The sequence below is a fragment of the Lepidochelys kempii genome, chromosome 18, assembly GCF_965140285.1.
Source record: "Lepidochelys kempii isolate rLepKem1 chromosome 18, rLepKem1.hap1, whole genome shotgun sequence".
Classification (NCBI taxonomy): domain Eukaryota; kingdom Metazoa; phylum Chordata; order Testudines; family Cheloniidae; genus Lepidochelys; species Lepidochelys kempii.
The window spans coordinates 12215006-12232097 of NC_136397.1; the positions used below are offsets into that span (position 1 = coordinate 12215006).

General features: G+C 46.1%; 1 protein-coding gene across 1 annotated transcript in view; it reads right to left on the bottom strand.

The window, feature by feature from the left end:
* Positions 1–17092, bottom strand: part of TNFRSF1B (TNF receptor superfamily member 1B) — a 42665-nt gene that overhangs the window by 17204 nt on the left and 8369 nt on the right. Inside the window, exon 2 of the mRNA XM_073317204.2 lies at positions 4818–4920. Within this exon, the coding sequence (XP_073173305.2) occupies positions 4818–4920 (103 nt within the window). The remainder of the gene's footprint in view (positions 1–4817; positions 4921–17092) is intronic.

A 17092-nucleotide genomic window follows, 5' to 3' on the forward strand; every position in this document is an offset into this window, starting at 1 on the left:
GGGGGGAAAAAAAAAAATCAAGACATTGCCTTCAACAAGGTAAGAGAAATGATCTCAACAGCTCCAGTTCTCAAGTACTACAAAGAGTACAAACACACAATGGGGGTCAGTGCCAATGCAGGCAGCATGGCCTAGGTGCAGTATTGTTGCAACAACATGGCTCTGAGTGGAAGCCAGTTGCATTTTACTCTTGCACGCTTACAGAAGCAGAAAAAATATGCCCCAATTGAAAAGGAGTGCCTGGGAAATGTATGGACACGTGAGAACTTTTGCAGATACCGGTGTGGATTATGGTTCGTCATCAGTGTAAACAAATCCAAACTGCTGTAACCCTCACCAGCGGAAAAGTCCTGGATCAAGCACCATTAAGATGCTAACGTCTTTTGATAAGGTTAATGAGATTTAACCCAATTGCTAATAAGTTCTGGAGAAAAATCTGGTAGTTGCAGAACGCTTCGTCATGGAATGCATCATTGCACTCAACTACCCATGAGTTTAAAGATGTTGTAATGGCGTACATGGAAGCTATGGACACATACAGACCAGCATCAGAAAAGAGACTACACCAGCTACAAAAACCAACCTTGGCAGACCTGCAAGTTTAGGAAGTTCTAAGTTACATCACAGCTGGCTCGCCCAAGTATCTAAAGGACGCTAAAGAAATGACAAGAGAGACTACATTGCAGTGCATAGACAATTAAGCAAGTCAAATGGACACATGAATAAAGGCAATTGCATCATAATTCTAAACGATATTAAAGGAGAAATCCTACATCTCATCCATGAAGGACATTACGGATTCAGGACAGGTAATTAGATTCAATACTGTAACCAGCTAACCACATGGTACGGTGGTTGGGCATTAGCAAGGATAAAGAAAGAAGTATGTGCATGCGAACATTGTAGAACACACACACCAACACAGCACAAAGAACCTTTAACAACACAACCTCTACCAGAGAGATCTTGGAAGAGACTAGCTGCAGATTTATGTGAATTCAGAGGACATCATGACCTGGTCATCATGGACTATTTTTCCAATAGAAATAACGTACTTGAAAGACATAACATGTTGCAGTGCTGTTGAGAAAACTAAAGGGCACTTTTGCTCACTTTGGTAGTCCAGAACAACTCGTCATGGGAAACGGATCACAATTCGCTGCAGCAGAATGTAAGTCATTCCAAACAAAATAGGATTTTGATCATATTACTAGCAGCCCACATTACCCACAAACAAATGGAGAGGCTGAGAGAGCTGTACAGATGGCCAAAAAAATCCTACAGCGGGAAGATTCATTCCTTGCTTTTCTGAGCTACAGATCAACACCAAGAGCTGCTACTGCATATAGTCCAGCACAACTCCTGATGGGAAGACAGCTCAGAACTACTGTTCCAACTTTGGGAAAGAATCCATCTCCAAAGTGGCCAGACATGAAGAGGTAGTGAAATTGGAAACAAAAGGCTAAGAGAGCTTGCAAACACTTTTATAACAGATGTCTCTCATTAGAGAGCTGCCAAGTCTAGAACCTGGAAACCGCATTCCCGTCAAACTGGGAGGACGGTGGGGGAGGGGGAATGGACAACTCCAGCTGTCGAAAAGAAAAAAAAATCAGGTCAGATCACATGTAATCAAGACCGTCCAACAGTGGAGAGTTCAACAGAAACTGTTGACATCTACAGTCTGTTCCTCAGAAAGAACCATCAACAGAGCCAACTCTACAGATGGCAGATGCAGAACAAGACGACTCAAGGACTCCGAACAGACCGCAGCCAGTCATTGCAGCTAATGAATCGCCAGATGACAAAGTTGCCATGCGTTCAGGACCAGTAATTAGAAACCCAGAACAACTCAGAGACACTTAACAAGTTGTTCCATATTGAACTTCAAAACCAGTAGGATAGTGTAAATTTTGTAAAATGGTAGGAATGTAGAACTTAAAGGGAGATGAAATGAAACGCTAAGTTGCATTATACCAGTCAGCCACTAGGTGGCGCTGTGTGTGACACACAGTAGACCCGCAGTATTACCACCGCCTCAGGAATGGAGGTGGTAAGACTGAGCATTGATTTAATACAGCTTTGAAACTTTATTTTTCACTCGATGAAGTGGGCTTTAGCCCACAAAAGCTTATGCCCAAATAAATGCGTCAGTCTCTAAGGTGCCACAAGGCCTCCTCCTTGTTTAGGCAGAAGAAAAATGCTGCTTTTAACCGTCTTAATTAAAATGAAACAAGCACAGAACGTTTCCTTTCTGTGTCAAATCTCTGTTTTAAGCTTTCCCTTTATTTTTTTTTTTTTTAGTAATTTACGTTTAACGCTGTACCCTGCTGTATTTGCTTTGTTCTCTCAGCTGCTGCCTGAATGTGTACTTCTGGTTCCATATGAGGCGTGTGGTTGACTGGGCAGTTCGAGGCTCTAGGGTACCTTACTTCAGCTAAACTCAGCCATACAGGCAGAGGACTGAAGGATTTGACACTGAACACATATGGTGTGTATCGCTCACAAGGAAGCTCTGTAGCCGGTCCATATCTGGCATAGGAGCACGACATACAGGAACACGCTGGAGGACATGGTTGCTCAACGAGAGGAACAATGAGGCCCTGCCAAGAAAGCCTTCATAGCAAGTTGTGGCCCCACCTTTGAGAATCTCCATTTTAGGGATTAGTCATGTACTGGAGACACAGGGAACCATGAAGTCAAGCCCCGGCAGTTAAGTAACACAGGAAATGATTTCCAAATATTTGGTTTTCAAATATATTTTCTCTACAATTTCTAATTCAGCTCCATGCATCCTGTTGATGATTTAAGCCCCGATTTTTAAAAGGTATTTAGAGACACCACTGCACTCAGGGTTGTAACACCTTACTGATTTAGGAACCTACATCTCATTGACAACTCATGGGATTTTGACTCCTAAGTGCCTCAATCCCTTTTGGAAAAAAAGTGGCCTGGGGTCCTAAATCACCTAGGCTTTGCAATGCGGGTGGCAAAAGTGACTATAAGACCTTTAAAAAGCTGGGCTTTTTTATACATCAACATGAAAAACCCTTCTGTTCAACTTCACAAATATCAACAACTACAGAGACTTTCAGTTTCCTCTGCATAGGTTCAAATCCTGGGCTTGTTATTGTGAAATATTATAATAAAAGGGGAGAGGGTGGCACTGAAGCTTGATCGCTATTACTGCCCGAGTGTGAAGGTTTAATTATGAATCATTACATTTGCCTCCATTGCATTTCTAACACCGGAAACCCAAACGTTCGGTCTTGACATTTTTGGTCAACTCGAGCCACTCAGGCTGCTTCAGCAGAGGCTTGTTTCCTGCTTAATCATCCAAATCTCTGTGACAGGAACTTTGCACTTACAGAGACAAAGAGCATTTGCTCAGCAAGTTGTGAGGTAAATGCCAGGGGAGTAATAACAACTCTGATGGCTTGTCTCCTTGATGACAATGTACCCGCCAAAGTTCTGAGCTCTTTCTGGGCTTTATATCTATATGATCCAAATACTTGGTGGGTAATTACAACAACCAGCAACTAAAATGTCTTCACCTGCAACCAAAAGAAAGCTTTCTGTGCTCAATAAATACTTACCAAGAAGATGTCACTACTAGATATCATTGGAGAATAGGTGTAGGCCTGGCCTGACATTAGTAACTTGCCTCATTTGTTAGTAGGCATTACTGGAAACAGTAGGAAATGCCATTGCAAATCAGATCAGTGGTCCATGTAGTCTAGCACAGTGGTTCTCAAACTAGGGCAGCCGCTTGTTCAGGGACAGCCCCTGGCGAGCCAGGCCAATTTTTTTACCTGCCGCGTCTGCAGGTTCGGCCAATCGCGGCTCCCGCTGGCCGCGGTTCACCGCTCCAGGCCAATGGGGGCTGCGGGAAGCAGCGCGGGCCGAGGGATGTGTTGGCTGCCCTTTCTGCAGCCCACATTGGCTTGGAGCAGCGAACCGCGGCCAGTGGGAGCTGCGATCGGCCGAACCTGCAGACGCGGCAGGTAAACAAACCGGCCCGGCGCGCCCGGGGCTTTCCCTGCACAAGCAGCGGCCCTGCTTTGAGAACCACTGGACTAGCATTCTGGTTTTGAAAGCAGTCAGCACCAGATGCTTCATAGGAAAAAGGCACTTGACTCCATAATGAACAATTACAGAATAACTGAATCTACCTAGAGCTAGATTGTACCTAATAAGATTGTGTAAATACTAAATTGTACCCCAGACCAGTGGGGTACAAAAAAACAGTGGTTTTGCTATTACTGTACTCAGGCTGACATTGGATAATAATGTTACACTGGAGGCAAGGATTCGGTGCTGGCGGTTTAAATTAGTTTTATATGTTATTTTCCTTGTATGGAAATACATTTTTACAAATATTTAAAATAAAAGGATTATGCTCAAAAAATTGGCAGGTAAAGCTGCATCTGTTCACTTTTAAGAACCCAGCAAATTCCCAAGAAACCCCAAAGCCTCACCACGAAACAGATGAATCGGCCACACTGCACCTGGCACAGGATCCAAATCCTGCCAGATAAGACTTTGGCGCCAGACTCCTTCGAAGGTTCAGCCAACCAGGAGCACCCTTTGGTAAGCCCTGGCCACAAGTAATTCAGGCAACTGGCTCCAGGCCCTGCGGTAAACCTTTCTTACGGTCCCAGGATCAACAATACACGGTCTCATGGCTGGGAGTACATTAAAGCCTGAAAAATCGGCGGCTCCTCTGGCTCTCTCAATAATGCAGGCACACTACATTTATTCAGAAACCAGATGGATTTAGCCTTGCACCGTAACAGTCAGAAATAACCTAAATCCATTACCTGGAGGGCATTTGCTACAACATTTATTAATGTTTTCTTCAAAGTATTCAGCGTGTGGGTCTTTGCACGCCGCGATCTTCTGCGCATAAGTCAACGAAGAGCCCTAGGAAAAAGAAAGGTAAAGTTATCAGAGGCAAGCATACTATGACCCTTAATGTTGCTGGTGTGTTTTGGGTTTAACCTTTTATTTTTCCTTTATTTAACAGCTGTTTGAGACAGGGAATGTCATTTCATTGTATGTGTGTACAGACCCCTAACTGGGGCTTCTAGCTGGAAGCTCAAAACAAATAAATAATAAAGTAGAAATTGAAGAGATAGTCCTAGAGAATCAACGTCTTTGCAGCCAGCTTTCTTTTCAATCTGCTGTTGTATGCATGACCCAGTAAAGAGAGGAAGCTGAGGCCATCTCTGTCTGTGGAGTAGCATGGGCCAAAGTTTGCCCTGACTTACATCCCACTGAGTTGCAGCCAGGGCAGAAACTTGTCCTACGTTTTAGCAGATGCATGTTGTAGTTCTTGAACAGAAGTTAAATCCAGTCATTTCAGGCATGTTTACGTATCTTATCTCTGTATCCTCATTATCCCTTGCCCTTGTGTATATTAATAACAACTTGCTTTCTCTTATGGGTTGCTAAAAAGTAATATTACAGTAGAGGCTATTTGTAAAAGAGAGAGAGATTTTTTTCCCCCACTAAACCTCAAAACCTTTGCAAAAGAGGCTCCAAATGCCACTGAAATTTCCTGGTCAAATCCTGACCCAATTAACATCAATGTTTACGCCCTCCATGTTATGGCAAAAGGCTGCAAACATCCACACCTCCCATCCTAGATGTTGGGAAAGTTCAGATTTGGGTAATCCAAACATCATAAGTCAGGACTATCTCTGTAATGCCTCAAACCGGAAACAAAAATATAAAACAACCACAAACACTGGGAAAGTTTGAGATTTGATCTGAATCCAGTTCCAAACTTTACAGTTTGACCCCATCTCTTCTGTTTAACAATCAGTATTACCAATTGCAAGCATTCAAATATCAGGAATCAGACACCCAAAAAATCATAAAATACAAATCAAGAGATTTTTTACAATACACATTTTGGGAGTTCTTTTCAATTGCCTTCTGATTTCTAAGCCTTTGAGCTGCACTTGCTTCATATTATCTAACTACCTTCATATCCAAGAAGGCTAGAAATGTAATTCTTTAAAAAATGAGATCTGAGATTCACACGCAGTCTCTTGAGTCCAGTACCTGGGGTTTCAACAAAAATCACAAGACTGGCAATAAAAATCGTAAGCATTGGCAACGCTGCGTAATCAAAAGGAGAACGTGTTTTGCATGTTACAGTTCTAACATTTTCATCATCAGACTGGTGAGGGACACTCAACAAAACCACAGTACATTTATAGATTGAAGGAACTGGGCCTTCTTCCTTATTTTCATGACGACTTTGCATTTAACTAGACCTGCAGTTTGTGGACCGTTCACTTTCTAGTGACAAATCACTACACACAAAAATAAATTCTGTAGCTTGTAAGCCACTGCTCTGCAATTTTTCCCTTGTAATTTCATAGCACAACAAACCATCTGATCATCAACACTCCTGGTCAAAAACCTGCAGTCCATCAAAATCAGCTGTGATCCAAATGACCTTAATTGCAGTTCAGGGAATAAAATCCAGCCCCAAGCAGCAGGCCCTAAGCACCACCTGACACGTGGTTCTAGTGTTTAAAAGCGAATTATGTGACGACGGCACCTTCTTACTCCGCAGTTCTGCTCCCTGTATGCATTCAGAGTCATAACCCCCAACTTCGTTTATTTTTTTTTAAAACAAAGGTACGATTTTACAACTTTTTACTCCTATCAGGCTTTGTGAGCCATCACTGCGGGGGGGAGAGGGAGACGGATTATGTTCTCGCCCGTACATCGTCAACAGAATTAACTGTGGGCCTGCTCCAGCACCACTGAAATGGATAGGAATCTTTCCATCGATTTCAACAGACATAGGAATTTAGGGTCTCATTCACTCCTCTGCAGCCCTTAATTACATCCAAGCAACACCAGTGCAGGCAAGAGACTCTGTCCCTCCTGGCAAAGAACCGGTGCCATCAAACCCATGCTGCCAGATGAAAGCAGGAACTGGTTTTATCATTGTCAGTACTTTGTGATACCATTGCGGACTTCAGAAACCTCTTGGTTTAAAACCTGATCAAAATAAAATTCAGAAATGATGCCTCTTACAACACTGATGCCTCTTCTAACAGAAAGCGGCTGGCTGTGAGTCTCTTTCTTTTTTAAAGCCTATATGGCAGGTCAGATGAATACAGAACAATCACAAAACACTCTGGACCAGATCTTCAGCTGGCATAAATTGGCATAGGTCAGTTACTTCAAAGGACAAATGTCTGAAAATATGGCCCTTTATTCTCAAAGCAACCACAAGAAGTTCACTGTGCCTTTAAAAATAATAATAAAGGAAAGCTTTTCATTGGGCAGCAAAAGCGTAGGAGTTTCCTGATTCATTAACAGGGCACAGCTCAGAAAGCACTTAACAATCATTAATTCAGTGAAGAGTAAAAAAGACCTCTCCATCAGACTCAGAAACCTCATTAACACAATTGTTATTGTAAGATGTATATAAACTTGGAGACGTGCCTTAAAATATGGATAAAAAGAGAAATCAAAGCAGGAACAAGCTGTTTGAAGACCGGCAACGAGAATATCCTTCCTCCTTGCCAAAAAACAGCGTTCACATTCCATTGTGTCTCCTCTTCAGGGTCTGACAGAGATATCCACTTCCCACTTTCATTTAAAGGGAACCCCACTGTTTTTCTTCTAGCTGGTAGAAATGTTTTGCCCTTATTTTTAGCAGTGTTTGAGAATACGGCTCGGAAAATCCACTCAGCCAGTGGCAATCACCAGCAAGACTGACTTCTTGGACCTTGGATCCAGCCTGTGCCCAGAACTGGGTAGATTTAGCCTCAAGGGCCTCTTAAGGAAAAGCACCGGCAATCCATTCTGCCTCTCCTCGGGAGCTCTGGGCGCAAAAAGTCCAGCGGACAGAACATCCGGAAGGCACTTAACATACACAAAGCACATCTCTTGAATCCCGACTACTTCCTTTTCTTCAGTGCCACCATAACATGGAACCGAGCTAACTACCTCACTTAACTACCTGTACGGATCGCTCAACTGTAACTACACTAAACAATATCAAGACACTAAGGGCTTGTCTACATGGGGGTTTTGAACCATACAAATAGAGTTAATCCGCTTCTAAAACACGAGCCCTACCCATGATGCAACGCATCGCAGTGCATTAACTCTGCACTTAACCTGAAATCTGGAGTCCTCTTGCAAAGTGGACTACGTTTGTGGAGAACTGAATTCGTTTGCACTGTTGTTCGTGTGCAAGCAACAGCTGGCATCACTGCGTGCCTCCAATAGCTATCCCACATGGCTTTTCAGTCGACCATTATTCACCTGCTTACATCCTGTGCCCTCCCCTGCTCTGGTGTCAAAGTTCCCAGGACAAACCCTCCCCCATTTAAAAGCTGGCACGGAGCCAGATTTTGCCCATTTGCTCCTGGATTCAAGTGTATCAGCATTCTTGCGATACTACAGCAATTCTACTCTACAACTCCCACAACACACCTGGGCCTGCTGCTTGGAGCCATATTAAGATCCTGGAGCTCATTGCCATCTGGGAAGAAGTAATCAGTGTAGTAAGCTCTTGTGGCCTGCCACCAGCATAAAAACCTGTTTGTAGACACTGCCAAGCAGATGTCCACTACGCAACATCCCTGGTCTTGAACCCAGGCTTAGGAGTCTCAAGATAGCCTGGCCAACACCCAAAGCCTACTAAAATCTGGTGGGCTGAGAAACTACTAGGACTGTAACCCCAGCCAAGGCACCACCCACGGGAGCGGATTGGAGGATCGCCCGGCTCCACCAATTGGTCCAACCATGCTATTTAAGCCAGGAGAAGAAACAGGAAATTTGTCCGGGCAACAAGATGGTATCCTGTCATGGCTGTATTGGACCCTGCCTGTGCCTGGACACCATTAAATTAGGCTTGAATAAAGGCTGGGAATGGATGGGTCATTACACGAAGTAAAACTATTTCCCCATGTTTATTCCCCCCTTCCCCACTGTTCTTGTCAACTGTTGGAAATGGGCCACCCTGATTATCAGTACAAAAGGTTTTTTTTTCTCCTGCTGATAATAGCTCACCTTAACTGATCACTCTTGTTATAGTGGTATGGCAACACCCATTGTTTCATGTTCTCTGTGTGTCTATATATATATATATATATATATATATATATCTCTTTCTACTGTATTTTCCACTGCATGCATCCGATGAAGTGGGGTTTAGCCCACGAAAGCTTATGCTCAAATAAATGTGTTAGTCTCTGAGGTGCCACCAGTCCTCCTCGTTCTTTTTGCTGATACAGACTAACACGGCTGCCACGCTGAAACATTTTCAGGCATGAGACTTGAGAACGACAGGCATCCCTAACAACATCCCCTAGGTGTTTCCATTTTCTATTTTCAGTGGCTGCTTAAAGTGCCAAGCAAATGTCTGCACCTCGGACTCCCACTCATCTTGCAGGGTTTCTCCCTTCGTCCAACAAATATCGCGCAGAATGCAACCTACTGCTATAAATGAGCAGTGCCAGTTTTTTTCAGCAGCTTTTTAACCTATTCCACAAATAGCACCCTCGCCCTTTCCACTGGCCAACTGTGCTCTCCACTTCCATTCTGCAAATTCCTTCCTTTTGTCCACTAGGCCAATGAATGGTGTCGTTAACCAGGGGATAAGTCAGGGAATAACCAAAGAAACCTTACCACCATTAGTGTCCTTAGGGTTCCTGAGGGTAAACATCCTTTCTCCACTAATGCAAATAGGGGGTGGTCAACCTGAGTCTCCGAAGCCACACGCGGCTCTTCAGAAGTAAATATGTGGCTCTTTGTACAGGCACCAACTTTCCGATGTGCCAGGGGCTGCTCACTGCTCAATCCCTGGCTTTGTCCCCACTCCACCCCTTCCCCTGAACCTGCTATGCCCTCGCTCCTCCCTCTCCCCCTCTGAGCCTCTTGCATGCCCCAAAACAGCTGATTGGGAGGGGCGGGGAGGGAGGCGCTGATCAGCGAGGCTGCCGGTGGGCGGGAGGTGCTGGGGGGAGCGGATGGGGGGTTGCTGATGTATTACTGTGGTTCTTTGGCAATGTACATTGGTAAATTCTGGCTCCTTCTCAGGCTCAGGTTGGCCGCCCCTGAAATAGGATCTCTCAGAGCTCAGCTGTATCACCACAGCCCCTTCCTGGCCACCCTACATTTATGTCTGTAAACCTGCCACGGCAGTCAGCCAGTCCTAGGAACACCATTGCGGAAATGCCCCTTTCTATGCCCTAGTACAGGGGGCAACTGAGGGAACCCATGCGCCTAATACAGTTTGGGAACCCCAGTGGTCAAAACCTCAATAATTTTCCAAGCATTACCCAGCTTTATAACCTGGTGCAACAGTATCTTTTCCAAGGCATGACAGACCTGTATGACAGTGGCCCCAACAGTCGATCTCCCCACACCAAATTGGTTGGCCACGTACTGGTGGCACTCCGGAGTAGCTAGCTTCCAGATGACAATGACCACCCAGGTATGGGGGAGCACAGATTGGCATACTGGCTCTGCAACTCTGCAGTCAGAAAAAAAGTTAAAAAATCCCATCCTGAAATTCTCTCGCCAGTGCCGGTCATCCCAGGCCCGGAGAACAGTCCCTTCGCACCAATCCACACTGGTCTCCTGGGCCCAGAAATAGCGCTGCATGGTCTGTAACTGATCCAGGAATCGGTCCTCTAGTACCAACTGCTTCCCCCATTGCTCTCTTTCTCCACGCTCCCATCCTGCTTCCACCACTGCTCAGTCTCCTGCTGCTACGGCCACATCATTTGTTTGGCAATGCGACAGGTGGTCTCCAAAGCCAAATCTGTCCAGCTGTGAGTGCTGAAATACACCCCAAAGAGACTCTGTGTGATCACAGCTGCCACCACAGCGGAGCAGAGCATTGCTGGGCCCACACTGGCCGACAGCAATTCAAAAATGGCGCTAGCCGGCACAGGAGGGCAGAGGCCTGGGATTTCTCAAAAATCCGAAGCCCCCTGGCTTCCCACAATTCATAGCATCCCAGGAGGTCCAGTGTGGTGCAGTGAAGCTAAGGATCACACCGAGAAGGCAACCCCTTTGGTTCACAGCAAGCCACCACTGTGCATACACATGACACAAACCGAGAAACAGGAGTCCCACGTGCACACTATCGGTGCCACTCACCTACAGCGCTTTACCAGATGCAGCGCAACGAGCTTCGCATTCACACACACACACACACACGCACGCACATAGACAAGCCCCAGGAATGGAGAAAGCCCCGGATCCGAACAGACTGGAGTGGTTCTCTTCCATCTGGCACAGCAGTTGGAAGGAACCGCAGTGGTAGAGGGCACTGCGCCCCCCCCCCCTTATATAGCCCCATCCTCAAGACGCTGCTTGGAGACAGTTCAGCACCATTAGACAGTGCAATATCCCTAAGTAGGAATACGCGAGCCACTGGAAGAACTTTCCCTGTCAAGTGAAGGTGGGTCAAATGTAAGCATTCACTTAAAAAAAAAAAAGAGTTTCTGACACTAATGATTAGGGCTCCATGTCTATCTCGGAAGTCACAGATTCTGTGACTTTCCATGACTTCTGCACCAGCTGGTGCAGCCGGTTGTGGAAGCGCTCCGTCAGCCCCGTGGCAGCTGCTTGGGTGGCCCCGGGTAGCGGGCCCTAGGGACCACCGGAGCAGCCACTGGTGTGGCTGGCTCTGGGACCACCTGAGCAGCGGCCCTAAGGGCGGCGGGAGCAACAGCAGGTGGGCGGCTCTGGGGGACCCCGGCAGCTGGTCTTGATGGCCCCCTGGCCGCAGCCCCTCCCCCCAAGCACCACCCCCTCCTGCCCCCCCAGAGAGTCGGCCCCTGCCCTGCCCCCCAGCTAAGATTTAGTCAGAGGTATACAGTACAAGTAATGGACAGGTCACAGGCCATGAATTTTTGGTTACTGCCCATGATCTGTCCATGGCTTTTACAAAAAATACCCATGACTAAATCGTAGCTTACTTATGGTGGTTGTGAAGAAAATCTACTGAATGTAAACCAACAGTACAAGGCCTTCCTGGGTCCACCGGAAAGTGACATTGACAAAACTCTGGTCAGTTTCACACCTGCTCTCCAAAATACTGTGGACCTTGTGGGTCACTGTGAAACTGACCAGAATCAAGACACTTTCAATCTCCAGTTACTTGTGGCACCTTTGAACCAACGTGCACATTCACTGGGAGCAGTGGGGATCCAAAACTAGAGGCTGAAGGACGAATAGAGAAGCACTGTCCCCACCCCTATAACAGCACCCAACCATGTACAAATACAGCTTACAGCACACAGGCTTCTCGGGGGAAGCATAGAATAGCATAGACCCTTCAACATCCTCGAGGCTCCAGGATTGGGTGGAGAAGGCAGACAGGAAGCCCCTTTCTCCCTTTCAGTAGCCACAGAAGGTCTTCAAATGTATTAGATACTTACACCCCAGAGGCTGATACAGAAGTGGAGTTCCTGAGCAGTGCTCTGGTAGGAATCTCACCTTCTCAGCAGCTGAGAGCGCTGGGTTTTTCACTAGGATATTGCACTTCATATCTCTCAGTTCCTGGACAATAGGTTTGGTCAGGCCTGGCTGCTGGGTGCACAGAATATTTTTCAAGTTTTGTAGCTTACCCCGGGGTAAGGTGCATTGGGGGAGGGATAACTCAGCGGTTTGAGCATTGGCCTGCTTAACCCAGGGTTGTGAGTTCAATCCTTGAGGGGACCATTTAGGGATCTGGGGCAAAAATTGGGGATTGGTCCTGCTTTGAGTAGGGGGTTGGACTAGAGGACCTTCTGGGGTCCCTTCCAAACCTGATATTCTAGGAGAACAAAGCCGGTTTTAAAGGAGACACATTCCAGCTATAATAGGCTCCGAAAGCCAGCATGGTCTGCAGCTCCTGAGCACGTTCCCTTTACCGTACTACAGTCAAGGGCTGGGCACTCTCAGGCAGACAATGCAGTCCTATTCACCAGCAGGAGGTTTGATTAATTCTTATTTATCATGATTCTAGTTTATATAAAAAGGAAAAAAATATTTTCAAAAACTTCTAGGTTCAGTGATCATTGTTCATGCTGGGCTTGCTATAGTAGTCTCACAGGAAGAGTAACAAGTAATAGAGAAACCACAGCATTTGCAAATGTGCGCTGACAGCACTTCTGCTGCAAAAGCTAACAAAATAAAATAGTTTCTGAAGGCTCTGCTGCTGGCCAAATTATTTTTAGTCAAAACTCTTCGCCTGTTTATTAAGAGGAGGCTGATCAAATGCAGTAGCTGCAGTTCTCCAGCCAGGTCATGTTGAACAGCATTAAGTCAAACAGACCTAAGGAACTTTTAAATCTTAAACCTTCACTTCAAAAACACACACACACACACACAGATGAAACAAACCACATCATAAATTATCCTGCTGGTGAGGCTTCCCGGCAAGATACATTCTTGTCTCATTTTCTGCACTGTCTTTTAGATGTTGCAAATACTGTCCTGGAAGCGTTGAAGAGACAGGAAAACCTCTTGCTCAATGGGTTCACATCCGCCTTTCAGAAATTTTGCTTGACAGGGCGCGTCTATTGACTGATACGATCACACCAAGTTGATCTGATTACTGGTGGCTGTTGCTGACTAACTGTTAAGAAATTGTCAATTAATCCGAAACTAAAGTGCATTATAAGACACTAAAAAAGAATCTTACCACTTTGGACTTGAATTCTCGGCTGGATACAATGGCCCGGATTCTAAACTCACTGTTAAAACTTCCATGGAATTAATTCTTATTTACCCTGGAGTAAGCAAGAGTGCAGTCAAAGTCAGTCAGTCAGATCTGCTATGCAAGGGCAGAACGACAGCTGTCCTAAAGCTAACTTACTTGGCCACAGGATGATTCCCCTTTTCCCACTCCTGCCCCCTATGCCAGGGGCCAGAAGAGGATGAGCACAGAAGCTGTTATGCCAGGCGAATCCTCAGACATCCAGATCCACTGGACGTCTGGGATAGTGACAGAACACAGGTGCAGCAGGGGCCAGCATCTGGCCTAAAATTTTTCAATTCTACCCGATTTTCTGTGCAACTCATCTCTCCCTCTGCTTTAATTTGTACCTCTAATTACGGCACCTAACTCGTATTATGAAAATAAACTCTTCACTTGAAAAAGAATGCTGTAAATCTGAAACCCTTTTATGGGCTGATGTGACTCATACCATCACTCAGGAATAAAATCTGATCCCAGATTAAAGGTAAACATAACCCAGAGTCACAAAACAAATCTGAGAAGAACCTTGCACCGAAAACTTAGGGTCAACTTCAGAATTGCTCAGACTAGACAGTAGCATGTAAGGAGGAAAGACTTTTCAGAGATTTGTACAAACAGAATGGAAACATCTGAATGATGTCAATGGAAGCAAACTCATTTCCCAAGAGCAGGCAGAGACACTTACACCAGAGATTTGGATTCACCCTTTTATAACGGTTTTCTACTGTAACCTCTGTACATTACCTGAGCATACTTTGGCATATTGCTACTTTGTGCTGGGATATCAGCAGGACAAACGGGAACAAGCCTAGCACACAGGGCAGCTCAGGGATGGGAAGCATAGTCGGCAATGCCCAGGACATTAGGCAGTGCACGAGAGGTTACACGCAAGGCAGACACCCAGGACTCTACCCCTATGGCGTTAAAAACGCAAACGTTTACAGCGCATCCCACTCTGCAAGGTGTATTACAGACTCCCAGCAACCAGATGGTCTAACCCAGGGGTGGCCAACCTGCGGCTCCTTGTCGAGGCACCGACTCCGGGGCTGGAGCTACAGGTGCCAACTTTCCAATGTGTCGGGGGGCGGGGAGGGGGGTGGTGCTCACTGCTCAACCTCTGGCTCTGCCCCAGACCCTGCCCCCAAGCCTGCCATGCCCTCGCTCCCCCCCGGAGCCTCCTGCACACCGTGAAACAGCTGATCGCGGCGGGCGAGAGGCGTGGGGAGGGAGCGGCAGGCACCGATTGGTGGGGCTGCTGGTGGGCAGGAGGCGCTGCAGGTTGGAGTGGAGGGAGCGGATGGGGGGCTGATGACGTATTACGGGGGCTCTTTGGCAATGTGCCTGGGTAAATTCTGGCTCCTTCTCAGGCTCAGGTTGGCGGCCCCTGGTCTAACCTATCGCATGCTTATGAGGGAGCCTCTGTAACAAACCAGGGCCGCAGCTGGTAGCTCATCAAAACACACATCTACAACACACCTGTGCTCAACGATTCCCAGAATGGAGCTGAGCCACCTCCTCCCTGCCCGTTTTGGGGGATTAGCACCCCAGGGGGGATACATTCGTACAGAGCTTCTCTGCCTTCCATGGCGTGCAGGGACTGCAACTGCGCTTGTCCTCTCTGCTGGGCCCGATGGGAAGAGACTCACTCTCCCCACACGCCCAATCACAATCCAGCCCCTAATGTTCATATTAGAGGTGGACCTGGCTCATAAAGTTCAAATCCAGATTGGGAATCACACTTCCCCAAAGCATGAGGGGCTTGGGACAGAGGCACCGAGTGGGCTCCATGTAACAGAAAGGACTGACCAGCTCAGAAGTTCAGAGAAGGGTCCTCCCCAACATTCGGGGGGGGGGTTGCCCCCAGGCCACTGCCAGATTTGCACTGTGCTGCGACAAGGTGAAGCACTTCACAGGTACTAGGTATTACTAGCATGATGCTGACTTTCTCTAAATCCTGCCCGACAGGCAAGTGTCCCTTTTCGCTCTGCGGCTAGCCAGGAACTTCTACACTGCAGCCCTTGGGGTGATTACACAGCACAAGCTGGTAACATTTCACTAAAATGCCATCTCCAAATTCAAGGGGTCAAGCGGAGGATTTTAAACAGGAACTGCCTCCTGTTTGTTAACCACAACGAAGTCATCGAACCCTCTGACATCAGAACCTGTTGCTATGGAAAAGACTTATGTGGTTCAGAGATGCAATTTGTTCAGCAGCAAGATCTACTGCAAGAGGGGAAAATACAGAGCTTTATTTAAAATACCTGATCTGGTCATTTGGAGGACAAATACTGTCAGGGGCAAATGCTGCCCTCAGATGCTGGCAACTGTCACTGAAGTCAAGGGGTGCTATGCCCGTGTACCTGAGATCAGAACCAGGCCCTAAGACCTACACTCAAAGCATTGAGCTCTTCAAAATCACTTACTGCCATCATTGCCCAAAGACAAGTTTATGGGTCCACTGTATGAATAGTTCACCTATCTTGTACTCTCTAGAAGTAAAGAGGGCCAGAACAAGGCCTGTCAACTATATAATGTGGGTCTTCTGCACAAGGGTGAATTTCACCCTATAAGCTAGGAGCTTGGCATATTCTGATAGCAATGGACAGTACAACTCTCCTTCCCTGATCATCAGCCCCCCAAACCTCAAAATCTTCTGTATTTCCTTTCTTATGACTATGGATTTTTTTTTCCTAGCTTATCTTAGAGTTTTATACTGCCACCCATCACCATAGTATCCGAGCACATTTTTCCCAGCATAAACTGGGAAAGCAGGAAACTTTATTATGCACGGAACTCATTTATAATGCACAAAAATAACGTAAGTGTCCAACAATATCTGGCCCACACTCTGGCTTGAAGATACAGGGCCAGAATCTGATCGCTGCCATGCTGATGTAAATCTGATGTAACCCCAAATGGGTAGAGCTATTCTGACAGACAAAATCAGAATCCAGTCAACAATACTTAATAAATCCTATGAGCCATCTCATTTTCTTTACTGGTCCTTGTCTAGAATACTGTACCTTAATCTAGCATGTAGTATCAGATCCAGAGACAGATGCTTAAGAGACCACAGCTGTCAGTGGCTTTCTGATTTGTTGCTGATAGCTACTTTGGTTTACTTTTGATGATACATCTTCTAATACCAACATTCAACAATATGTTGAAGGTGAGAATCATACTTTTGAGATTTTAGTCACATATCCTGTTCATTTTCTATGACTTTGCTCTGCTAACCATCACTGGTGTATATTAACTAAGACTTATACTGCTTTAGGGCATACATACACAGAAAGTTGGTATATGCAGGCTCACAGCAAACATTACCACCACCTATGTGGAATTTTATAAGAACAG